The sequence below is a fragment of the Eubalaena glacialis genome, chromosome 17 (assembly GCF_028564815.1).
Source record: "Eubalaena glacialis isolate mEubGla1 chromosome 17, mEubGla1.1.hap2.+ XY, whole genome shotgun sequence".
NCBI lineage: Eukaryota > Metazoa > Chordata > Mammalia > Artiodactyla > Balaenidae > Eubalaena > Eubalaena glacialis.
The window spans coordinates 53,194,346-53,221,274 of NC_083732.1; the positions used below are offsets into that span (position 1 = coordinate 53,194,346).

A 26,929-nucleotide genomic window follows, 5' to 3' on the forward strand; every position below is an offset into this window, starting at 1 on the left:
TCACTGCATTAACTTTTCCATCCCAAACATCCTCAGAGCCCACCTATTTCATATGAAGCTCTGGGTACTGTCAGAAAAAACAACCAACATTTGGAAATAAGGCAGACAAGGTGGACGGCACATCCTTTCCATATCATAGCAGGAAAAAACCACCCAAGAGTGTCTGGAATTACCCTGCCCAATGCAATAGCCACTAGCCACTGTGGCTAGTGAGCTTCTAAGCGGTTGCCTCTGAATTGAGACATGCTGTAAGTGGAAAATCTGCACTGGATTTCATAGACTCAGCATGGAAAAAAAATTGTAACATAGCTTATTAATAATTTTCATGTTGATTACATGTTGAAGTGATAATATTTCAGATATATTGGGTTAAATAAAATTTATTACTAAAATTAATTTCACCTGCTATTTTAATATGGTGACTCGAAAATTTAAAATTACGTATGTGGTTTGTATTTTATTTCTGTTGTAAGCACTGGTCCAGTGGAATGTACTTAGTACATCTCGTTGTTTCCTATTGATTAAAAGTCCCAGACTTAGTGAAGTTACTTGTTAACTTATAAATTTTGTCCAGGGGCTTCCCTGGTGGTGCAGTGGTTAAGAATCCACCTGCCAATGCAGGGGACACGGGTTCGAGCCCTGGTCTGGGAAGATCCCACATGCCGCGTAGCAACTAAGCCCGTGCGCCACAACTACTGAGCCTCCGCTCTAGAGCCCGCGAGCCACGACTATTGAGCCTGCGTGCCACCACTACTGAAGCCTGCGCCTAGAGCCCGTGCTCCACAGCAAGAGAAGCCACCGCGATGAGAAGCCCATGCACCGCAACAAAGAGTAGCCCCCGATCGCCGCAACTAGAGAAAGCCCACGTGCAGCAACGAAGACCCAATGCAGCCAAATATAAATAAATAAATAAATAAATTATAAATTTTGTCCAGTAGAGAGGCATATAATTTCTGATGAGTGGAACAAATAACCCTTAAGGTTTAACTGGTTTTATATCTAACCCAGCCATTGTGTCCTAACATTTTGTTATTAAATTTCGTTGTTAAATCCTAACATCTTGGCTTCTCACATATTGGTTCCCTCATCAATTAATGAGTTTCAAAAAATCCTTGACACGTTCATGACACATTTGTTTGAGAGTTGTGATTTTTACTTTTGAGACAAGCACTGTCTAATAGAAATAGAATGCAAGCCGCATATGTAATTTTAAATTTTCTAGTAGTCACATTAAAAAGTAAAATTAATATTTAAAATATAGGCCTTTTAATTCTATATGCACCAAACATTATCATTTCTACCTATAATCAAGATAAAAACATCTTGATTGATAAAAACATTATCAATGAGATATTTTACATTCTTTTTTCATAGTAATCCTCAGAAATCCGGCACAGCTCAGTCTGGACCAGACACATTTCAAGTTCGTCACAGTCACCTGTGGCGAGTGGCTCCTGCATTGGACAGTGTGGGTTTTGACTTTATCCTTAGAAGTAAAGAATATGACCAACAAATAAAGGCAGCTTGAGACATCCGGGGTCCATGTGTGAGCTGGAAGGCAGTTGTCTCTATAAAGACAACCAGAGGCCTGGGCGGAGCGGGGCTGTACCTGAAAGTGTGTCCCAGTGCCCACATCACTTCAGTGGGACTCCTGAAAAAAGGGCACAACCTGAAACTAATGAGAAAACATCAGGGACAAATAAAGGAAACAATCAAAAAAAGAAACATTCGATAAATTAATTGGTTTGTACTCTTCAAAATGCCATGAAGACAAAAACCGAGAAATTGTTCCAGATTAAAGGAAACTAAAGAGACATAACAACTAAATACATAACAACTGAAGATCCTGGATTGGATCTTAGACCCAGACAAAAAGTTTCTTTCTTCTGCCACAAAGGTCATTTGTAGGATAACTGGTAGATTTGAATAAGGTCTGCAGATTAGATATTAGTATCACATCAGTGTAAATTTTCTGGTTTTGATAATTATATAGTTTCACATGAGACTATCTTTTTTTTTGGCTGCGCTGTGCACCTTGCGGTATCTTAGTTCCCGGACCAGGGACCCGGCAGTGAAAGCGCTGAGTCCTAACCACTGGACTGCTGGGGAATTCCTGAGACTATCTTTTTTTAAAGAAATAAACACTCAAGCATATAGAGGTCAAGAGGCAACATATCTCTCAAATTTACTCTCAAACGATTCAGAAAAAAATATTTAGGGAGAAAAATGTGGTAATATATTGACATTTGGAAAATCTCGGTGAAAGGTACATAAAAATTCTTTGTACTATTTTTGCAACTTTTTTGTAAGTCTAAAATTCTAAAAAGAAGACTATTTCATGTTTGCTACTCTAGTTAAGAATATGCAACCAAAAAAGGCCTTTAACTCCAAATCACCTGAAGTTCCACAATGCTGAGTCTATTTCTTTGATAAGAGGCCACTCTCAAGTTTTGCTAAATGATACAATCAAGGTTTTAAAAATAAGATACAATATACATAAATTTTTTTGCCTTAATAAAGGACAAGACTTGGGCTTCCCTGGTGGCGCAGTGGTTGAGAATCTGCCTGCCAATGCAGGGGACGTGGGTTCGAGCCCTGGTCTGGGAAGATCCCACATGCCGCGGAGCAACTCGGCCCGTGAGCCACAATTACTGAGCCTGCGCGTCTGGAGCCTGTGCTCGGCAACGAGAGGCCGCGCACCGCGATTAAGAGTGGCCCCCGCTTGCCACAACTAGAGAAAGCCCTCGCACAGAAACGAAGACCCAACACAGCCATACATATATACATACATACATAAAAAGAATGTAAGCAGACAAGAATAGCATTAAAAAAATAAAAAAATAAAAAAATAAAAAAGACAAGACTTTATTCTCAGGAAAAAATAATTGCTGTTTTGTGTCATTAGGCAGAAAAGATTTTATTTCCTGGGAAAAGTAAAATTCCTCATTGTTAGTGTTTTGCTATAAAGTTCCTTGAAAGAAAGAAAAAAAATCAAACAAAAAAATCAAGTAGGAAATAGGAACATGTTTTCTTAGTTTATTGAGCTGGGTTTTAGTTCTAAATTAGATTACCGGCCAGATTACTCAATTACCTGTTCATTTTTTTCAGTGTCTTTTTTTTTCATTTTGGTTTCTATTCTTTCTTTCACCTTCTTAATATATCAAACACATTTTATAGCTTCTTTCAGATGGCTCTTTCACTCAGGCTCTTGGTGTGCTAATCCTTTGTCTTTTGCAGACTCACCCTGGTCATTTTTCACTGAGCTGAGATTGTTATATAAGTGGGGATGAAGATCTAATTGCACTTCCTGTTAAAGCTCCTTTCCTTTGTGGTCCACTGCTGGAGGGACTTGTGGGCAGCTTCATTCTCCATGTCCTCACCTGGCCCACTCCTCCCTCAGCCACTGGCTGCACTGGCTCCACCGCGGTTGCCTTGGGTGGGGGGCGGAAAAGGTCTCACAGGATGGAACCTGAAGGCAACTGGGCATTACTCTCCTCTGAGCACGACGGTTGTTACAGCCAACTTTCTTAGTCACTCGCTGATTCTTTGGAGACAAGTCACAGGTTAGATCTTGAGCACTCTCACCATCGGCTGCTGCTGCTCTGCCCCTCAGACTATGGTACAGGGATCCTATCCAGGCAGCCCTTTTAGGCCAAGTTCCTGGTCTTGATCCTGGCTTCCTGGAAACACGTCTACATTCTTCGCCTCCACAAACCTTGAGAGAGCGGACGATTTCTGATGCAGTTACTTCTCACGGCTCTGCCATCAGCATTGCCAGCTGGACACTATCTCGACTTGAGAATTTCCAATGAGCCTAGCTTCACTCTGTGTCATATATTAGATTCCAGAATAGTTTGTGAAGTGCCCCCCTCCTCTCCTCCACTGAGCAGGCAGGTGATGGTGGAGGGACATGCCCAGCACTCTAAAGCATTCTCCAAAGAAATTGTCTCATTTCCAATTTTTCTGGCTCTTCTACTTTGATCCTTCATAAGACCCTCCAAGTATGGACTAAAGTCACCAAAAATGACTTTCTGGACAACTCTCTTGCAAATCCTGGGAAAGAAAATAAAGGACCAACAACCATATGTCTATTTGACCTAGTACTGTTTATGGATAAGTAGATTTTGTACTTTAAACTCGTCAGTAGACTTTCCCTACAGAAGCCAATTAAGAACTCTTGAAGAATCCAAGAGAAGATGAGGAAAAAATATTGAAAAATTTAAGACTTGGCTATACATAGGGTACGATAGGAGATGCCTCAGTGATTCAGGACTGAATGCAGTATGTTTCCTCTAAAAGTTAAGAAGTGAGGAACCTTAGGCTGAATCTGCTGAAGCGGTTTGGCTGGTATGACAAAATTCCTCAGGCCTCACAAGGACGGACTCAGAACGTGCTACCAAAAGTTCTTGAAGACTTTCCTCTTTCGAGACCCTTCACTTTTCACTTGCTTCAGTGTTTCCTAATACAGCCTTCCCAGCTCAGTCGTTCTTCTGCCCAAATCTCTGGTTCTTGCTTCCTGCTCCTGCAGAGTTAAATGGAAAGGATCGTAGGACAGTTTTAGGCTGTAATGTATGGGGTGGCAATTTTTAAGTCTCTATTGACAGTTTCACATGCTGTTTCGTCAAACTTGCTATTTTTCGTATTTTAAAACTGTGCCAATCTTTTTACCATTCAAGCAAGCCTTTGACTAATGAATTTATTGGCCTACTGTACTGTTTCCATTTAGTTCCTTTCCTTTCTGTGACTTCTAATGCCCAGAACTGGATTAATCATAATCCTTGTTTCACCCGTTCTTGAATGGATCTCTGAGTATTTGTGAACCCACTGCCCTGCTCCCAAGCTGATAACTTACACTTACTTTGCCTTCCTGTCCTATCCTGTCCCCCTGCTTCTTCTCCAGTTAACCTCTATTCTAAATTTTGTACTTGTCATTCATATCCTTGGTAAAGGGAAGAGAAAGTTTTGTCACATATATGTATGCCTAAGCATAAGATCTCATTTTTGAACTTTATAAAGATATTGTACTGTTTTATATAGTTTACTGGGGCTGTTTTTTCCCTCAATATTGTTATTAAAATTCAACCATGTTCCTGACTGGACTATAGTTGACTTATTTTCATAAATGAAGACGATGTCATCAGGAAAATATTTACCCATTTCCTTTCAACGAACATTTGGATCGTCTCCAATTTTTTCCAATTCAAATTGTACAGCTCTGAATAATCTTTTTCAATTTCCTGAGGGCACACATGCAAGTATTTTAAATACTTAAAAAAAAGAGATATGCTCAAGAGAGAATTGCTCAGTTGTAGGGATGTGGAATGTTCAACTTCACAATACCAAATTGTTTTCCAAAGAGATGTACTAATTTAAACTCCCATCAGCAATGTATGAGAGATCTCCATCCACATCATCTCTAATGTCTGGTATGGCCAGACTTTCAAACTATACTAATCAAGCTTACTTTAATTGTGGTCTTGGTTTGCATTTTCCTGGTTAAGCCTCTTTTCATGTATTTATTGATCAGATATCTCTTCTATAAAAATGCACTTTCAAAATCTTTGTCCATTTTTCTATTTTATTATAATTCTTTATATATTTATACCAATTTTTTGTCCATTAGGTTGTCTTTTCTCAGGTGCTTCTTTCCAGTTCCAGATATAAAAATTTCTATGCAGTTGAATTTATATTAACGTTCATATAGTAAGATTCTGAATTTACATATAATTTTTCTAGTTTTCTGTGTCCATCTTAAGAGATCTTTTCTTACAAACTTCAAGGTCAGCAAGTGATTCACTTAAATCTTATGAACATTCCAAAGTTTGCTTTTAAATCTTTCATTTTTCTTAATTTGATTTTTGCCACGCCTCGTGACTTGCGGGATCTTAGTTCCCCAACCAGGGATTGAATCCGTGCCCTCGGCAGTGAGTCCCAACCACTTGACTGCCAGGGAATTCCCTGGATTTGATTTTTATGCACGGCAGGAGTTAAGGAAAACAGTAGAAATGGCATTCAATAAAAATACAAACAAACAAAAACCCCCGTAAAATCATGTGTTACCTTTCTTCTCTTGACACACTAGAAGTTTTAAAGTACCTACCTGTTTCCAAACTAAACCAGGATCATTAATGTGAAAAACCTTTTGTGACAGGTAAACTTTATCATTAATCTCTGCTTGGGAAACATGATCTGCTGAGCAGATCCACAAACTTTTGTTTTGCAGACTGAAGTTCTCAAGTTTAGAAACAGCTTTTATTTTTGGGGGGTGGGGGCCGCCACGGTTTTACACGCCCTTGTTTCCCCGAACGTTACACGTTCCCTCTCCTCCTATAGATTTCAGCAATGTGGACACTAAGTTATTACAGCTCATGAAGTAAATGCATATCCCTGGGCTTTAGAAATTAGAATCCCAGAGACTGGGTGCTGGGAATAAGCACTTTAACCCTGATTTGATCAAAAGCATTAAAAGTGAAAGCCACTTGCCTGTTACTTAGAAAGCAGAGCCTATTCTTCCTACACTCTCTCACAGAGTTCCTCACCTGTGAGTGCACGGAAGTCGTCTTTAAATTCTCCTATCTTGATGCCTTTGTTCATACTCCATCGGATACCATCCATTCTGCAAGTTTGACTCAAACATAAATCTTCTCTGAAAAGTCCTTCTTAATCACTCAGAACAGTAACTGGCCCTAACCAACCTCCGATAATAAAAAAAAAATGTAAGCCCCTACTGAAATACTGATAGGTTTTAAAAGTTCTTGAATTGGAAATAAATTTACTACTGACAAGTCTTGGATTAACATTAGTTAAGTCTGGTCTTTCAGAAATTTTATGGAATGGACTTATAAGAAAAAAAGTACTCATCACCAACGGAGTCCCTGGCATCACCTAGGATTGGTAATAGCTGTGCCTAAATATATGCATTCAATATATTCCTGGTTTCTGCATCCAAAAGACACATATGCTTGCTTGACCAGCAGGATGGTTGGATATTCTTACAAACTGAGTAGTTATGGTACACAGGTCAGAAGCATATGCCTTCCAAATAGTTGGTCTACCCATCAAGTTTTGAAATACTTGGGGGTTGATAGTCATACATAAAGTAGACTTCAAAGGACCCAGGTGAGTAGCATAACCAGACTTGGATGTACACAAGCAACATTTTTAAGGTTAGCTTTCAGACTTTTAAAGCAGATCTATCACTGTGATGGGTTCTTGAATACCATTTTGTCATCCAAGAATATCAGTTTCCTTAGAGGCCTGTTGTAAAGTTTCTATAAAAACAAAAAACAAAAATCCTACAAAGACCCAGCAGTATCTTATGTTTAGGTCTCTAGTCTATTAAAAGGAACTAGAATCAATCGAGACTGTGACTGCTATAGGTCACACTAAAAATAACAGAAAAGTACTTTACAGATGCAATTTCACATTCAGAAAAGTATCCAAGTCCAGCCATTTTCCAAGGGCCCTGTCTACGCCGCCACCTTAAGACTGTAGATATTTCAATTCCACCACTGTAATTTCCTATATGGTGTATAACAAAATATAATAAAGCAATTTATTTAATGATTCCTTCACCTTTTCCCACAGGAAGGTGTATATCTCTGAGCACCAGTTAAAGTTCCTCACACACTGCAGGCTCTCATGCAGTGACTATGATGTACTTGCATCCAAATAAACTGCCATTCTCTCCTAATGGAGAGATAAGCGATTAAATGATGCCACCACCGCTGAAAAGTGTCAAATTCTTAGATCTACATTCAGAGCCTACTAAAGATTTTTAAACATCTCACCATTGTTAGAGCTCCCAAATTATTCAATCAAGTTGAGACCTGACCACAAATAATCTAAGATTGCAGATTACAAATTGGCCTTAACTAGTTTTAAAATATGCGCTGGGGGCTTCCCTGGTGGCGCAGTGGTTGAGAATCTGCCTGCCAATGCAGGGGACACGGGTTCGAGCCCTGGTCCGGGAAGATCCCACATGCCACGGAGCAACTAAGCCTGTGCGCCACAACTACTGAGCCTGCGCGTCTGGAGCCTGTGCTCCGCAACAAGAGAGGCCACGATAGTGAGAGGCCCGCGCACTGCGATGAAGAGTAGCCCCCGCTCACTGCAACTAAAGAAAGCCCGCGCACAGCAACGAAGACCCAAAGCAGCCAAAAATAAATAAATAAAATAAATTTATAAAAAAAAAAAAAAAAAAAATGCGCTGGGCCATGGCAGGATTGGTGACTATTTTTAGGGAAGACAGGAAAAGAATTGAGCTCCTATAGTTACTAAGCCACTTGACATTACATTCTTTTAATTCTCTTTTACTCCCCCACCCCAATTTCTATCTTCATAGCACAAAAAACTAACAGCTATTAACTGGAAAAGCCAAGACCACAGGCCAAAGTGGCAGCAAAATCCATCCTTTTAACCGATCACACTCCTGCCCTCTCTCAAGGCACAACTCTGAAGTGGATATGTACATTTAACAACTCCAATACTACACACACACACCAAATACATTACATTGCTGGAGTCTCCAAATTCCTGAAAGTGTTGACAGAAACAGACATGAAGCCTGAATTTGGGGCAATTTAAGAAATGTTATAAAAAATTTATTATTCAAATCTCAAGGCAAAAAAATCTCAGGTTGAAATGTTCCTTTATCTACTGGGCACTACTATGTAGAAACCTATTAACAGCTAATATTAATGAAGTATTATCACAATTTATTTCAGAATCAAACTAGTAGATGAGACTGAGGCACATAAATAGGCAAATGAGACAAGCTTTAGATTTTATTTATAATTTACTTGAATAAAACCCATCTCCTCAGTCTAACTTCATTCTCCATAGCTATAAAATGATTATTTCATGTCCTTGGCCTGGGGGTCAGGAGAAATCAATAGAAAAAGAAAAGAGCTGTGCGTGAAGATGCATTATGATGTTGTCCCAAATGCATAAGAGATCTTTTTCTCCTGGAAAGAAAGACCCCAAGGCCTCCATTGCACTTTTATTTGAATGTAACATTTGGGACAATTGTCCCAAAGGGCTGATATTTCCCAATTTAATCTGAGGTCATAATAAAACAAGCAACAAAACAGTATTCGGGGTTTCAGTTCTCACCCTTATCATCAAGACTCACTGCCTCCCATCATCAGTATTTATTGAGCATTTACAGTGTACTAGGCACAATAGAACATACAGAAAACATTGTCCCTGCTCTCGAGGAGCTTACATTCTAAAAGAAAAAAAAATACACCTCTATTAAAATGGTATTTTTGTTTGGTGTTTTCTGCAAGGTACTGAGGAAATAGCTTGTAGGGTGAGCTTTGGGTATAACTTAGCCCCATCATTATTCAAAGAGAGGAAGAGGAAGGATTTTAAAGGCAAAGACAATGACAGACCATTCAGGATAGGTAGGGTTTACAGGGAGATAAACACAATCTCATCAACTAGGGAGAGATTTGCTGCAGTGTATAGGATGAGGGAAATAGTTTGTGGGATGCAAGCAAAGGAAGCAGGGTATCCTTAGGCATTGAGTGGAGCCAGAAAGATCATGCGGCCTTTTCCCCAAGTACATGGCCACCAAGTAGGAACGGTTGGTGACAAGACACAAGGCTTAAAAAAGGTAATCCTGTGCACCTGACAAATAGAAAGAATAAAAGATCAAAATTGAAGGCAGGCTGTAAGAGTATCAAGAAATTCTTAAAAACAAAAGTGATTTGGAAGCACGAAACTTACAGTTAATGCTACCCAATGTCATGATGGGCCAAGAACATTGCGGCTTCCTAAGTTAGAAAATGCCATATACCAAAATTTTAAATGGAACACATTACTTTTTTTTTTCATTCAATCCCCCTGTCTCTGAAAAAAAAAAAATTTTTTTTCAGGGGGAGGGGGGAGTATGGGACATGACTGGGAACAGTAGTAGTTATCTTAGTAGTATTTTGTTGTTATGATAAACTTTGTATTCAAACTTAGTAAAAGCCCATTAGCTGCCAAGAGGGAATAAGGAATAAATTTCCAAAAATGTACAATTTTCTTTAGAGAAGTTTCAGAACCAAAAGACTAATTTACATGAAAAGCTGTAGAGAAAGTAGTTGAAAAGTCCATTCATAAAACTTTTATTCCACTTACATGAACTTAATACACGTGTTCTTAACAATTATGCTTGGATTGTTCATGAAAATCTCATAAGACATTAAACAAAGCTAGCCATCATCTCAAGTTATTTCCCTGTTAACTATTTTTACAGCACATGCATGTTAGGCAAGTATCAAAAAAAAAACCAAAAAAAACCCCAAAAAACAAAACAAAAACAAAACAAAACAAAAAAAACCCACAAAAGCAAAAAAAAAAACCTAAAAAATGTTAAATACATGGGTTTTTTGTTTTACTGCTGCGCTTGATACACAAGAAGTAATGAATATCAAGCAATTCATTTTTACTGCATCTTTACTTGTACATTTGTTCTTAGGTTGCCTAAAACATTTAAATACAAATAAAATGAGTGTAGCAAAAATAATGAAAGCAAACAGCCGGTAACTTTACAAATAATGGAATGTGAACCGTTTCTGCCCTTATCCAGAGTAAATTGGGTCACAACTAAAGGAACACTTCTGTAGCTGTAGTCAATGGTGTGCACACTGAGACTGAGTATTCCACAGATAACACATGGTTTAACATGTAATATCCATGGGATATCTATTTCTACTATAGCCTTATAAGTGCTCCAAACCTTAAAGTACCCACAGCTACACCTGTGACTGGAACCAATTATCCCTTTTATTCCCCACCAGGACAAACCAATACGAGGCAGTTTTCTTTGCTTAGACATGGAAGCAGTTTTAACACTGGCCCTTGTGAAGCCACAATGTACCAAAAGTACTATGCCAAACATTTATAACTTGTATAAAAATTCCACATCCCCATATTGGCCACCTCAAGATGAAAACAGATAACTCCCTAAATGTTAACTGGCTCTACTCCCCTAATATTAAACATAAAAACCACATGGGAAATATAGAAATTCAAATAGAAGTAACATAAACCTGTCATAAATCGTAAACAAAAAACTATTTGTGGGACAGCATGGATGACAAATGGTCTACTGTGTAAATTTTAGAATGAGGCAGACAAAAGTTGGAAGGCCTTTTAATTTTCCCCTCCTTCTCCTGCTTCAGCTTCGTCTCCTTGGGTATCCGATGTCCACAACTAGTTAAAAGAGGAGGGAGGGAGGGAGGAGGGGAGGGAGGGAGGGGGGAGGGAGGAGGGGAGGGAGGGAGGGGGAGGGGGGAGGGGGGAGGGAGGGAGGGGGGAGGGAGGAGGGGGGAGGGGGGGAGGGAGAGAGAGAAATTTTAGTATATTTCAGTTTAAAAAAAACCTTAATATATATGCCAAAGTACCAGAATCTAAGCAGTTTTTGTTGGAAGGCTTTCTTTAAAAAATTGCAGCATTTAAGATAGCTTCAAGATGTAAAACGCCTCCAGGGAATTATATTCAATATCCTGTGATAAACCACAATGGAAAATAATATGAAAAAGAATGTGTATGTGTATAACTGAATCCCTTTGCTCTACAGCAGAAATTAACACAACATTGTAAATCAACTATACTTCAATACAATAAATTTTTTAAAAAGATATAAAAGGCCTCAATATAATACATTTATTTCCTCCCTAATCATTCTGTAAGCATAGTAAGTACACAGCAGAGTTGTCTTCAAATAACAAAGTCAGATACAGGAAATTCTTGGTTATTCATAGAAGGTAAAGAAAAAGTAGAAGAAATCATAGAAATGCTACAGTTCTAAATATCAATAGCTATCAGAATAGTAGGTTGTCCCAAATAGCCCCAGTGAGAGACGGATGTATAAGTTTAGTGCAACTAAACCAGAATCATCAAATTCAGCCTATGCTCAAGGAGCTCAGGCTGACTACTTTCCCCTGGTAGACTTTAGACTGCCACTCTAAAGAGAATACCACACTCTATGAAATTCAAGAGTCAGGATCAAGTCAGAACTAAACTACAAATTTAACTAACATTTTTAGTTTACAAAAAAAAAAAAACAAACTACCTTTGTGAATTTGTCTGATTCAAAATAAATAGATGAACACAAAACAGTATGGTCAGAACCAAATCTTCTAAGAGGTAAAAACTGAATTGTCCCATAGTAGTAGGACTATGGTGTCTATTTATTTTTAGATTAATGTTACAGTTTTCAGCAGTTTAAAAAGATGATTTCAAAATTATCTCAGCTGTTCCAAATATTAATTTTTTTTTTACAAGTCTTAGCACTCTATAATGATTTTTAGAGGCAATTATATAGAAGGATTGTTTCAAGATACCTTAAATTTTATATTGCTTATACACTGCAGAATGAAGGGGGGAAAAGCTCAATATTTTTCTATCCCCCAAATCACCCATTAGTTTTATTTATTTATTAACCAAATATGTTACTGGCCTGGAAAGGAGACTTCTTTGAACATCATACAGTTAGCTGAATGACCTCTAGAAGTCTGTAAGCTTCTATTAAACTGGTGGTCTTATAAGACAAGATGAAATTATTTTTTTATCATCTCTTTCCAGTTCTTTCATGGACCCTTGTTTTTTCCATATAAACATTAAAAATTTGATGAAGGATATTTATATTTATCTTCCTAGGGTTATGTGTTGACAATACTGGTCAACCAGATCCAGACTCAGATACTAGATAGTTTTGACAAAATTTCTTTACTTGACAGATAAGTGATCCAATCAACCTATAATGATAACAGGCAATATGACAAGAGCTCAGAGAAGGCACATAGTAAATAGTGACGGAATCAGAATCAGAACCTTGGTTTTCTTCTTACTCAGCTGTTGTAATACGCTCTTCATGCTATACTGATACCAAGATTCAGCTGGAAGTATATATTTCAGATCAGGCCTTCTCAAAGAGTGATGACATGGGCTTCCCTGGTGGCGCAGTGGTTGAGAATCTGCCTGCTAATGCAGGGGACACGGGTTCGAGCCCTGGTCTGGGAAGATCCCACATGCTGCGGAGCAACTCGGCCCGTGAGCCACAACTACTGAGCCTGCGCGTCTGGAGCCTGTGCTCCGCAACAAGAGAGACCAAAGTAGTGAGAGGCCCACGCACCGCAATGAAGAGTGGCCCCCGCTTGCCGCAACTAGAGAAAGCCCTAGCACAGAAACGAAGACCCAACATAGCAATCAATCAATCAATAAATAAATCTAAAAAAATTAAAAAAAAAAAAAAGTGATGACAACACAACTCAGTAGTGACTAGGTCTCAAGTTCTACCTTTCAGAACTATCTCATCATTTCAAACCAGAAAAATTTGAAAAATTCTTAATATTAAAATTAATATTAAAATTAGCTAACAAACTGAAGTGCTTCTTTCATTTGATATACATAAAAGGATTCACTCTTTAAGGAACTATACCTTATCCTCTTGACTAAAATAATCTCCAGAGTGTGTAGGTAGCCTCCAATTATACTTTCTAAAATAATTTTCAGTGTTTAATAACAAACAAGTACATAATGACATTCAAAAAACTGCGGAGAATATAACTGGTTCAGAAAATTGGCAATGGACTAAAAAAAATAAAGCTGAGAAAAGTTAAATGTATACAATGATGATGTACAGTCCCCAAAACAAATGCCCCAAAGCTAATAAAAACCAGTAGCACTAAACTATAATCTTCATTCCTAGCTCTTTATCTGGCACACAGCAGATACTTGATACTTTTTTTCACCCAAGCCTCAAAACTTCAAATTTAATATTTATGTGAAGGAGAAGAATGTGAAAACCTATGGGACCAAAGAGACATATCAACCAACTGCAATATGTAGACTATTTGGATCCCAATGCAAATAAAAAACTGTTGGAAGAAAAAAAAAAAAGACAATACAAAGAAACACAAAAAGACAACTGGAAATTGAATGCTAGAAATTTAATATTATTAAGGAATTAACTATATATTTTTTCAGTGTGATACTGGCATTGTGTTTTTTTTTTTTTAGTCTGCAGTATACCAAGGACAATCATGACCTGCCACAGTTAAGTCATTTTTTTTTTTTTTTTTAACTAAGAGACTAGGCAAAATAGATGTCCACTTGGACTCCATAGAGTATCTGAAATTTTGTAACTAAAGTTATTAATGCCCTACCATAGCTACATAAATATAAAAGCAACTTTATGGTCACCATTTTTAATGGAATTTAAATATGAAGAGAGGGCTTCCCTGGTGGCACAGTGGTTAAGAATCCTCCTGCCAATGGAGGGGACACGGGTTCAATCCCTGGTCCGGGAACATCCCACATGCCTCGGAGCAACTAAGCCCGTGCATCACAACTACTGAGCCTGCGCTCTAGAGCCCGCGAGCCACAACTACTGAGCCCACGTACTGCAACTACTGAAGCCCGAGTGCCTAGAGCCCGTGCTCCGCAACAAGAGAAGCCATGGCAATGAGAAGCCCACGCACCGCAACAAAGAGTAGCCCCACATGCTGCAACTAGAGAAAGCTCGTGCGCAGCAACGAAGACCCAACGCAGCCAAAAATAAATAAATAAATAAGAAGAGAACTTAAGGGACTTCCCTGGCGGCGCAGTGGTTAAGACTCCGTGCTCCCAACGCAGGGCACCCAGGTTCGATCCCTAGTCAAGGAACTAGATCCCACATGCATGCCACAACTAAGGAGCCTGCCTGCTGCAACTAAGACCCAGCACAACCCAATAAATAAATAAAAATTATTTCTTTTAAAAAAAGAGAACTTAAGTATGCTTTTGATACTAAAAGCAAAACTCTTCTGTGACTAAAATGGAAAGAACAGAATCACCTATATTGAAATGAAAAATAAAATGGCTTATGTAATTGAAAGTTCAAAACCATGAATTACAAAGTCATTTTAAAAACCAGAATTTTAACAATGGGTATATGTAACTAATGAAAGGACACATTTTTAGTCCTTAGTCTAATATTTCAGTTTCTGTAAGATGGTTTTCTTCAGAGTTTTAAAAGCAGATAGGATCTTACATTTAAAAAAAAAGAAAAAAAAGACCAAAAAAAAACGAATATAAAAATAAACTGAGTCACACGAATTTTTTGTTTCCAGTGCATATGTTATGTTTACACCATACTGTAGTCTATTAAGTATGCAACAGCATTATGTCTTTAAAAAAACCAATGTACATACCTTGTTAAAAAATACTTTATTGCTAAAAAATGCTAATCATCAACTGAGCCTTCAGCAGTTGAAATTTTTGCTGGTGTAGGGTTTGAAACACTGAAAATTACCAAAATGTGAACTCAAGAGACATGAAATGAGCAAATGCTTTTGAGAAAAACAGCACCCATAGACTTGCTCAACACAGGGTTGTAACAAACCTTCAATTTGTAAAACTCGTAGTATCTGCGAAGCACAAAGAAACAGAGGTATGCCTATAATCTCTTCACCATGTTAACCACTCATGATGCTGATATGTACTTACTGTCAAGTTGTCTCTCAGTAACTGCATTATTAGTGTGCTGTCTTTGTATGACTCTTCACTTAATGTATCAAGTTCAGCAATGGCTTCATCAAATGCCTGTGATAAAAATAAAAATACATTTCAATGCTCAAATAATAATGATTACTAAATTTCCACATAACAGGTAAAAAATACATACTGTTTTTGCAAGAGAGCAGGCTTTCTCAGGGGAGTTCAGAATCTCATAATAGAACACAGAGAAGTTAAGGGCCAGACCCAATCTGATAGGATGTGTTGGCTGCATTTCCTTTTTGCTGATTTCAAAAGCTTCTTGGTATGCTTGCTGTGATTGATCCACAATCCCTGGATAATAAAATGCACCAAAATGTATCGATAAAAGTTTGCACTTCACCTTCACCCCTCAAACCAAACCTTTACTATCCAATTATAAACTCTGAAATATTAAGCTGTAGCAACCTTAACTGATTAAGGCTCCTAAATTTAAAAGAAAAGAAAAAAAAAAAGAAAAGCTTCTCCTGGAAAACTACACTAGCCATTGATCAATGTCAAGACAAAATAACTAATCATCTCAGTATTATTTTTAATAATTAGTTTGTACTGCTCTACAGTTATACTAAAACCACTACTAAAATTGTGAGGAAACATTCCTATACATAAAATTGGCTTGTTAGCAAGCATACATTTCAGAATACCAATTATTCGGCAGTAGATATATAGTTGACCCTTGAACAACAAGGGGTTTAGGGATGCCAACTCTTCATGCAGTCGAAAATCTGAGTATAATTTTGTAGGCGGCCCTTCATGTCCAACCTTGGATCATGTAGTACTGTAGTATTTACAGAAAAAATCTCTGTGTAAATGGACCTGTGCAGCTTAAATCTGTGTTCCTCAAGGGTCAACTGTTTAGTTGAAGGAAGGATGGGGGGAGGGAAGAAGGGAGGGGAGGGGAGGGGAGGGAAGGAAGGAAGAAAGAAAGAGAGAGAGAGAGAGAGAGAGAGAGAAAGCGCAAAGTCCATTATTACTCTTCATTTAGTGCTCTGAGCAATTAAAAAACAACAAAACAATTCTCTACACTCCAGAAGGGACTCCTTCCGTACTGTGTCATTTTCTAAGCGTCCAGCACACAGGCTGAGGCAGCATACCTTTCTTGTCATCACCTGCAGCAACCTCAGCCAAATAGCGGTAGTAGTCTCCTTTCATTTTCAAATAGAAGACTTTGCTCTCTGCTTGTGAAGCATTGGGGATCAAGAACTTTTCCAAAAGAGACTTGGGAAGAAAAGAAACAGTCATAATAAGACTAAAATACTTACAAAACTGAAAGAATCTGCATTTTTAAAGAGCATACTATAGCCTAAGTTATAAAACTTTAATACCCAGTCATTGCCAATATTACAACTTTTGAATGCCGTAGGCTCGTAAATTTGTGGTTTAAAAGCAGAATGCTTTGGACAGCAATACTTAAAATTTGAAATTAGTGTTCAGCTTATTATTTAAGGATGATAATTTGAATATTGGCCTCTCCCCCATAGTGCTATCAATTTACATGCTGATAAAGACTGCATGTTTCAATGAATGTGAAAGCATGATAGCTCATAATATTATATGTTATTATGTTTTATTACTATATTATTTAACAAAATGGCAAACTTTTCATTTTCAAGGTAGTCACGACACTAGAATGCAAAGAACATAAGAGATTAACTTTCTGGTACTCTGGAGGAATATATGACTTAAGCAGAAACCGATAGTATAATAGACACTACCAGAGTCCATGACAGAGGAAGCAGAACAAAAGAACAAAACGTCATTTATAAGACTACAATTAAAGTAATACCTCACAACAGGTAAAAAGCTGTTCAAAGTTAAAGTTTTATTTTTCCTACCTAAATTAAGACACTGGTAGGAGTATGAGAATTAAAGATCTGAAGAGTTGGGGCTTCCCTGGTGGCACAGTGGTTGAGAATCTGCCTGCCAATGCAGGGGACACGGGTTCGAGCCCTGGTCTGGGAAGATCCCACATGCCGCAGAGCAACTGGGCCCGTGAGCCACAACTACTAAGCCTGCGCGTCTGGAGCCTGTGCTCTGCAACAAGAGAGGCCGCGATAGTGAGAGGCCTGCGCACCGCGATGAAGAGTGGCCCCCACCTGCCGCAACAAGAGAAAGCCCTCGCACAGAAACGAAGACCCAACACAGCCATAAGTAAATAAATAAATAAAAATTAAAAAAAAAAAATCTGAAGAGTAAACCTTTAGTTTCATTAAAGTGATTTTCAGCTAATAAGATACATATTTACCGATCACCCCAAACGGGTAAAACTTCATTCTACATAATTCTGTTCAAAACTATAACAATGTAAGCTAAGTAAATCCTAACATGCTAATAATTATATTCTACAATGGATTTAAAGAAAAACTTGATTTCACTGTATTAGGGGGATAAGGCACAATAAACTAGTGATTTTTTTTTTTAAGGGGGAGAAAGATAATATTCCAGTAGTAGAATTAGGCAAATTTTTTTTTTTTTAAATACTCCACTTCTTCCTACTAAATACACTCTAGGAATCAAGGTGAAAGTCAATTTTCAACTGGGCTTAGCCCCCAACAAGTCTCAATTTTTACAAGGAAAAAGGGTATCTAATTCTTGGTTTCTATTCTTCTGGTAGTAACCCAGTAGTTTATATAGCACCTACTTATATGCCAAACAGGTTGAAAAACGCTTTTAAATAATAACTCTCACTTTGTATGTCTACCCCATTATGTTCCAAATGGTGAGTGGGAGAGTAAGCTTTAGCCCGGCTTCTCCCCCTTTCTGCAACTTAAGCAACAGATACTCAGATGAAGTGGGTAGTTCCAAGTTGGCAGTAGGAGCAGGTTGCAACGCATTACAGGAAAGGGTTGGAGATGAGACAATTCAACCTGAAATAATGTTTCCTGTGATTATTAACTGATATTTGAAACTGTTGGCCTGAAATCAGAAGACCACTTTGGTTAGGATAACAAAATTCTTATTACACCACACCCAGACTTTCATATTCAAAGATCTCTCAGGTGCAAAAGTGTTTTGGAATTCATTCATTCATTGATTCATTTAAACTTTGAGGCAGCTTCTAGTGTGAAATCTCAACCAAACTAGAAATAAAGGAACCCTCTGGGCTTGGAAGACCACTGCTTCCTCCGAAGAAGGAATGCCTATAACCTAAGACTTGGCAAAATTCCAACTTCCCGTCATTTTGTCCTTTAAACACCATCATCCTCTTTGAGGCATGAACACTCTGTGAACACTATAGTTGCTCTTTGGGGATCTGCCTAAACAGCAAAAGATAGTTCCATTTAGTATAGTAAGTGGTTTTTTTTTTTAAACTTAAGAAACAAATGACCAGGCTTTTTCAAGTTTTATATCTTAATATAAAATGCATTATTCATTCCACTATGGGAGACGGTACAGCATAATGGCTTTGGATTCAGAAGTCTAGGTTTAACCTGTGGCACTCCACACTTGGAAGGACAAATTCCACTTCTGATTGGCTAGGCTAAAAGTTAGACTATGCAGTCTAACTAAGGAAAAAGTATATTGCGATTAACCAGAATTCACGAATCACTTCAAATTAAATAGCGGGAAAAATATATATAAATCTAAAGAAGGTTCCATATACAATTCGATTGTGAACTGCTCTCTGGCTCATTTATGTATACTTAAGATTGACAAAGAATATTTTCAAATGAAAGAAGTGACAACAGGTAAAAGCCTAACCATGAAATCAATTCTCTACCTAGGCATTTCTATTTCGTATTTTACTGCTTCAACATATTTTTTACATTCACTTATTCTTCAATACTTAAATGGTACTGTGCTAGGCACTGAGAATAGTGAGCAAGACAGTCTCCAAGTCTGAGGATAAAATGTCTAGCAGGGAAGACAAGAGAAACAGAATAACACTGCCTCATCATGTCCTTCACTTTTCAATGACTTTTATCTAACCCACTGTATATATGTAAAGATGAGGGCCACAAACATGTGCAGTTAGTTAAGGGTGAATCACTTAAAATGTAAAACTTTAAAGTATACATCTGAAAACTTGCAGAAGTTATTTAGGCAAGGTGTCAATAAATGTCATAAGAAATTGTAACTCATCTTTTATGAGTAATAACTTCTATATCTCTAAAAACTGTTGTTTTACATTTGGGTAACTCACACTGAGAATTTTTAAATTAGCAATTAAGCACCTCTTCCCCCAAGGTGAACACTGAATTTAGCCATAACATCTGATTAAAACAATAACAACGGCAAAAACTACTTTAAAGCTATTAACCAGAACCTACAAGTAACAAGAAGGCAAGATACCAGTAGTCAGGCTGTTTATTGGCCTAATGATAGACTAAAAGGACCAAGGATCAACAGTGGCAAATGTTTCTGGTAAAATGCTGACTACAAGAAGTTGAAAAAGCAAACTCATCACATTGTACCCATTAAATAAATATGTGCAGTTCTCTGTATGTCAATTATACCTCAGTAAAGCTGTTAAAAATAAAAGAAGTTGAGAAAGGGATAAATGACAAACTTTTAAAATAAAAGAAGTTGAGAAAGGGATAAATGACAAACTTTTAAAATCTTCTGATGACATAAAGGTAAGAACCGTTAAGACTTAAAAAACAAAAAGCAAGAAAGACTGGATTAAAGATTAAATTTGGTTCAAAAAGCTAACTATGAAAGAACAGAATGTCCTCCACCAATTCCCCTACCAACCCTGTTCATGTATGCCACTCCTCCTGTCAAGAGGTGGAATTCATTTCCTTTCTCCTGAGTCCGAGTTAACTTTGTTGTCTTGCTTTAACCAACAGAATGCGGTGAAAATGACTCCTGTTCCAGTTCTAGGCCTAACCCTTAAGAGGACTAGCAACTTCCCTTTTTGCCCTCTTGGAGCCCTAAGCCAGCATTTAAAAAAAAAAAAAAAAAACTATCTTGCTGGAGAGAAAGGTCAAGTCAGCCCCAGTCATGGAACATGTTTAGTGAAGCCACTTGGATATTTCAGCCCCAGCTGAAGACAGCAATGAGTGATCACAGCCAACACCATCTGAAAAACTGTCCAAAAGAATCCAGACAAGCCACAGAGTTACAAAAAAGAATAAATCACTGTTTTAGTTTTGATCGGTTTGTTATGCAGCAATAGACAACTGAGAAAAATAACAAAAACATCATTTTCAATAATAAACATGCCATTTTTGACATTTAATCACTTTACATGGATTAATTTGATCCTTCCATAACCTTACCTATGAGGTACAAACTACAATTATCGCCATCTCATAGAAGACAACAAATGGCGCCGAGTTCAAAAACCACAGCTAAGTTGTGAAGGTAAACTCCAACTAGGCAATCTGACCTGTTCTACATTATTCTACGTTTTCTCTGCCTCAACAGGATGATATGCCTACTAAGAAGGAGAATATGATTCCAAGATATTAATTAGAAATCAAAATGAAGGCTGATGATTCAGTTCTACACTGTGCTGAGGAAACCAAACCTAGAGTATATTGTTCCTTTAAAAATAGGGACTTCCCTGGCAGTCCAGTGGTTAAGACTCCGTGCTTCCACTGCAGGGGGGGACACGGGTTCGATCCCTGGTCAGGGAACTAAGATCCCACATGCTGCGTGGCTCACCCCGCCCCCCAGCCCCCACCAAAAGTATCAAGTCAGGCTTTGACAAACTGGAGAGTATCCAGGAAAGCAAGGGAAGAGTGTTGATGAAAACTGGAAACAGTCATGAAAACTGAAAGAATATGACATGAATGGCTCCAGAAGACAAGACTAGTTAAATTTGGGCAGAGGCAGATTTCTGCTCAGTATGAGAAAACTTTCGAAACAAATTTGGAATAGGCCACCTCGTCAGATAGCAAGTTCTACTCTTCTTACAGAGATTTTCAGGAGAAATGAGAAAAATCACTATTTTTTAGAGGAGATTCACAAATAAGATGTGGTCTCATTCAACTCTAAGATATGCAAGATATAGAGTTCACTGAATTAAGTTAATTGCAACACTACAGAGGTGATTAAGTATGTTAATTTATCAAACTAACCAAAGAGAAATAAAAGTTCAATTTTCCGGATTTAAAAGCCAGAGGAGAAAGGCAAATGTAGGGAGAAGACCATGATGGAAATAAAAACAGAGGGGGAAAAAAGGAAGCAGCACTTATCACAAAGCAGCAGTGACAAGAAAAACTGGAGAAGAGAAAATGAAGAGAGGAAAGAACTAATAGCTATTTTCAACATACAAAAACTTCAGAAAATACCCTGCGCTAAGTATACAACTTCCTATATTTCATTCATGTGTAGTAGTAAAGTGAAGGTGATGACAACTGTGGGACATTGTGAGAATCTGAATTTAAAAGGAGTCATAGCATTAATATAAGGAAAGAAGCAAATGAGGTGTCACAATTTCTACTTATAAAACAATGGTTAGGCTAACTACTGATGAACCATCCGCTTGTAAAATTCTCCATATAACACTGACATTCTAATCTAAATGTAATTTATAACAGAAAAGGATTTTCAGGTCAAACACAAACTTGAATAACATCTTACACTCAAGCACTTAACTGATACTACAATGTTAATATTGAGCTGATCTCCATTTTAGCCGGTCAGAGAAAAAAATAACATGAAGGAGCATGTAGTCTAAAGTTAGTATCCACTGCCCTCATGTACATTCCACTGATAAAAACAGTCACTTGCCTGCATTTAAGAGGGACACTGGGAAATTTGGTCCAGCTGTGTGCACAGGAATTAGAGGGGAGCCTCAGTTTTAGTAAACAGATAGCAGTTTCTGTCATACAATTGATGGAAGCATTTTTTCTTAGTTACTGGTATTGATTATGAATTATTAATATGAAATTGAAAAGAACTAGTGAAAATGGAAAAATGGTGTGAATTTTTTGTAGAAAAAATTAAAAAGCTAAATCTTTTTATAATCACTACCTGTATGATTTTTAAAAAATTTTCACATCAGCATTATACGCTAAATATGAACATTAAAATGTTATCAAACAATAGGGAGGGAGTAGTTACTTGTCTGAAGAGCAGTTGTACTATATATAGTGTCAATAAGGATCTTGCTGAAATAGAATTTGATTTAGAGATTCACAGTAGTTCCCCTCAAGCAGTTTAAAAAAATGTTTGTGATGACAGCTACTGTCTTTTAAAGATAACCATGGCCATTTAAAAATACCTAAAATTAATCTGCTGAATTAGAGTTAATGCATGTTCTGACTTTATACAGTAGTCATCCCCACTTAATGTTATGTGGAATTGAAAGCATGAAGACCACATCTGAAATGTCTCTGTAAACGGTTCATAATCCAGAGCTAGATACACGCTATAGTTCTGGAGAGGGCACTGAACCTTAATCTAATCAATGGATAAATTATGTGGAGCTTGAGATTTTAGAGTTAAAAGATTTTTTTTTTCCTCTACAGCACCATGTACGATTAACCTCTTAGGTTGTAAGAACACTTAAGATATGGGGTCAAGTAATGATTTTTCCCCCAAGCCAATCAATTTACCCAGGGCAGAATATATTAACAATAGTTTCTAGCACATGCTTGATCCAAAGATGGTCTACATAACATCAATGCTTTGACTTTGGAGTGTATTAACATTAAGGAACCACACAAACTGACAGGTTATCTAGTTCTGACTGCCCTTCTTGAGGTAGGCTCAACCTGCCCCCACTAGGAATTTCAATAAACATTCAATTCTAGCTGTCGTCAAATATTTCTAATAAAAAGTTTGTAAACTGAAAATCCATCTCTATTCTAGTGATATACCTCTCTCACTGTCCTTTAATATGATTACAGCTTGAAATTAAGAAGACTAAAATATCAAATCTGTAGGAACAATCAAGACTAGAAACTACCTAAAACACCAAAACTGCAGCCTGAGCTGGTGGCAAGGCCCTAATCTCTGGGCATCCAAGCATTTCTTGGAGCAACAGCTTGGTGTAATAGAAACAGTATAAACTAAAATCAGGCAGACCTTAAATCCCACTCTCATCAACTTTGAGATCTCAGGCAAGTTAATCTCTCAGAGCCTTAGTTTTCTCATCTATTAAAGAATTAAATGAAATTTAATTTTATAAAATGATTTTTTTAATAAAAAATATATTTACAAATGATTAAAATGAAAATCTACTTCAAAAGGCCGCTACGAGGTCTAAATGAGAGTATAAACAGGAAAGCACCAATCACAGCTCCTAAAAGGGTAGGTATTCTACTCAGTTAGATGTAAATATGACATGGGGATCTTGACATCCAAAAAATCTGCTTTAGTGCACTTGTACTCTCAACTTTAGTACTTCAGTTCGGGTTCAGTAATCAAAAATTTGTGTATCTAATAAGAGTGGTGAAATAATGCACAAAAAACCTTTCATCTAAAAACACAGGATTAAAGAGGGCAGGGACTTGCTGAGCTCTGGGCTTCCCCACCTGGTTTTGTGGCGCCTCCTGAAGGTTCTGGTGAAGGAATAAACTGAAGTAATTACAGCAAAACAAAAACAAACCCACAGGATTAAATTATATCAAAGTACAAAAGATAAAGGACACATTTTCTGTTAGTACTTGTTCTTTTTACAGCAGACTTGTAAAAGGCACAAGCTTACACTGCTTACTACCTATGTTCAAATCCCAGTTCACTGCTTACTAGCTATGTCAACTTGACGAAGTTCTGAAATTTCTCTGGGCCTCAGGTTTCTCATCTGTAAAAGAGCAGAAAATAGGTGTGACTTCACGAATCCCCCCCAGCAGGACTCCCAGGGGTCCACAGATCACTCTTAAGAATTGTTGACTGACTTAAAGTAATCTGTACCATTCACCTACCTTTCAATATACCCAGCTCTAACACTATGTTCTCCCTCAAGCCAATTCTCAAAAATATTCAGTTTAGTCTACATTTTCTGTACCTCCCAGGTCTGAAGAGCTTTCAGCTGAAGAAAAAACAAAAGGAAATATCCTAATTTCTGTCAATATCAACAATGGACTAGCTAAATAAATTGTTACACTCATAAAACACTATACCGACATTTTAAAAAGAATGCGGTACGTGCCAGTATGGAATGAAGCATAAGATATACATCAAAGTGTTGTGTGTGTGGGTTCAACTTACAGAATAGTTTGTATATGATCCTACCTGTGTATATTCTTCAAGGACAGAATTGTTTGCGTGGGCACTGCAAGTTCCCAGGAGGATACAAAAAAGATTAGACATTACCTCTGAGGAAGTGGGATGACATCAGAAGAGTTTTGTTTTTTGAACTTTATATCCTATGCTCTGCAACATGTTATCCAGAGCAAGTGTAATTTAAAATAATTATGATTTTGCACCTTTGACTTTTCACGTTTTGCACACATTAGGCACTCAAACATCAAACCCCCAGGCCGAATTAGTAGACTAATTTGAACAGCTTCATTTAAATATAGCAGAGGAAACTTAGAACAATCTTAAAGGAGAAATGCCTAACATCGAGAAGACTATCAAAAGTTCATCATCTTACCAAACTTCTAAATATATAGTTAAAATAAAATGCAGTAAAAATTATTGAGGTTGATATTGTAGGTTAGATAATGAATATTTTGCTCAAAAAGGAACAATGTTCTGCTTCTTTAAAGACCTAGAAATTGCTCAAAAATGACAGGTGTTTGGGTGCTGTACTAAGCACATATATTCAGAAACAGCAGCCAAAGGGCAGGCTAGGTAGGTATATCCTAATATGCTTTCAGGACCCTTGGATAAGCGCCAGGTACTACGTAATACCTCTGGAGGGGGCAACTAAGGGAGACAAACAACTACAAAACTTCACCAGAGATAGGGTGGGAGGACAGTTCGAAGCAGCAAGGTAGAGTAAATTTGTTTGCAAGTCAGGACACCTAGATTTTGGTACTACAACTCTGCCACCAAGAGGAGTGATGGGAGTTTCAAATACAAAACCATGACACCTCCTCATTCGATCTTCTTGTGTTTCACAGTAGCATTCATTTCAAAACCTTCCTTCCAAATTTCACCCCAGGAAAGCTTCTCTAACACACTGAACACGTCCCGCCCCCCACCACTATTCCTCACTTGTCCTTTCCTTTTTTTCTTAAATGGGAATCAGACAATGTAGAGAGTAAGGGTCCTTAGACTAAACTTTAAAAAATTAAGAACTCATTGTAAACCATTTGTATATTTATTTCAGCCCTAAAGAATGACCACCTGCCACTATGCACTCAAATTAAATCACTGGGCTAGTGGCTGTGATTTAGCTTGTCAATTAGAATACATGAAGCCAATTAATGAAAATGTATTTCAAAGGAAAATCACAAGTTATAGAGCAGGGATTTCTTTCCCCTTTCAAAAGAGTAATCCATTCATTATAAAATTACATAACCCATTTAAAAAGGACTTTGGCAAACTATATTTAGTTCTAACCTTTGATAAAGTAATCATACTTACGGGGCATCTATCTTAAAAAAAAAAAATTGATACTTTTACACCACAGGGTGTTTTTAGAAGTCCTCCCTGCTGTTTAAATTAGAAAATATAATGTCCTATCTAAAGATAATTGTTCGGTAATAGAACAACATGTGTCTCCTAATATGATGCACCAAGGAGGGCACAATATCATTTCCAGGAATTCTTCCCCAAAATGCACAATCTGAGTTTACTCATGAGGGATCACCAGACAAATCCAAATTGAGGGATATTCTACAAAACAACTGGCCAGTACTCTTGAAAAAAGTGGCAAAAGGCAAGGACTGAAAAACTGATCCAGATTAAAGAAGAGTAAGGAGACATGACAATGAAATGCAAACTGTGATCCTGGATTGAATTCTGGACCAGAATCAGGCAATTATAGTGGTATAATTTGTAAGTGCTATAGGTTACATAATAGTTTATTTTATCCATTATTTTATTAATTTATTGATTTTGATGATTATACTGTAGTTACACATGTTAACATTTGGGGAATCAGGTAAAGGATATATGGGAAAACTTGAACTTATTTCAAAATAAAAAGTTAAAAAATAAATGGTTAGAAAAGCAGTTTAATTACCATATGTAGAAGAAGCTATTTTCCCTTTTGGTTAGTTAATATTACACTTATATAAAAGTAAGTTTTAAAGAAAAACCTTCTTAATAGTGACTATTTCTGGGGGACTTCCCTGGTGGGGCAGTGTTTAAGAATCTGCCTGCCAATGCAGGGGACACGGGTTCGAGCCCTGGTCCGGGAAGATCCCCACATGCGGCGGAGCAACTAAGCCCGTGTGCCACAACTACTGAGCCTGCGCTCTAGAGCCCACTGAGCCACAACTACTGAGCCTGCACGCCTAGAGCCCGTGCTCCACAACAAGAGAAGCCACCGCAATAAGAAGCCCGTGCACCGCAACGAAGAGTAGCCCCCGCTCGCCGCAACTAGAGA

The 26,929-nt window shown here is 37.6% G+C and overlaps 1 protein-coding gene across 4 annotated transcripts in view; it reads right to left on the bottom strand.

Moving 5' to 3' along the window:
* Positions 1-4,178: 4,178 nt before the first annotated feature.
* The window catches only part of YWHAZ (tyrosine 3-monooxygenase/tryptophan 5-monooxygenase activation protein zeta), a 37,126-nt gene continuing 14,375 nt past the window's right edge, over positions 4,179-26,929 (bottom strand). For 2 of the 4 annotated variants that reach the window (XM_061172275.1, XM_061172276.1), the window contains exons 3-6: positions 16,626-16,749; positions 15,662-15,825; positions 15,484-15,579; positions 4,179-4,522 (exon numbers count right to left, since the gene is read on the bottom strand). In XM_061172275.1, coding sequence (XP_061028258.1) covers positions 4,460-4,522; positions 15,484-15,579; positions 15,662-15,825; positions 16,626-16,749 — 447 coding nt within the window. In that variant the 3' untranslated portion in view covers positions 4,179-4,459. Of the gene's footprint in view, positions 4,523-10,099; positions 11,206-15,483; positions 15,580-15,661; positions 15,826-16,625; positions 16,750-26,929 lie in introns of those variants that run through there. The other 2 variants (XM_061172278.1, XM_061172277.1) reach the window with 1 other exon arrangement.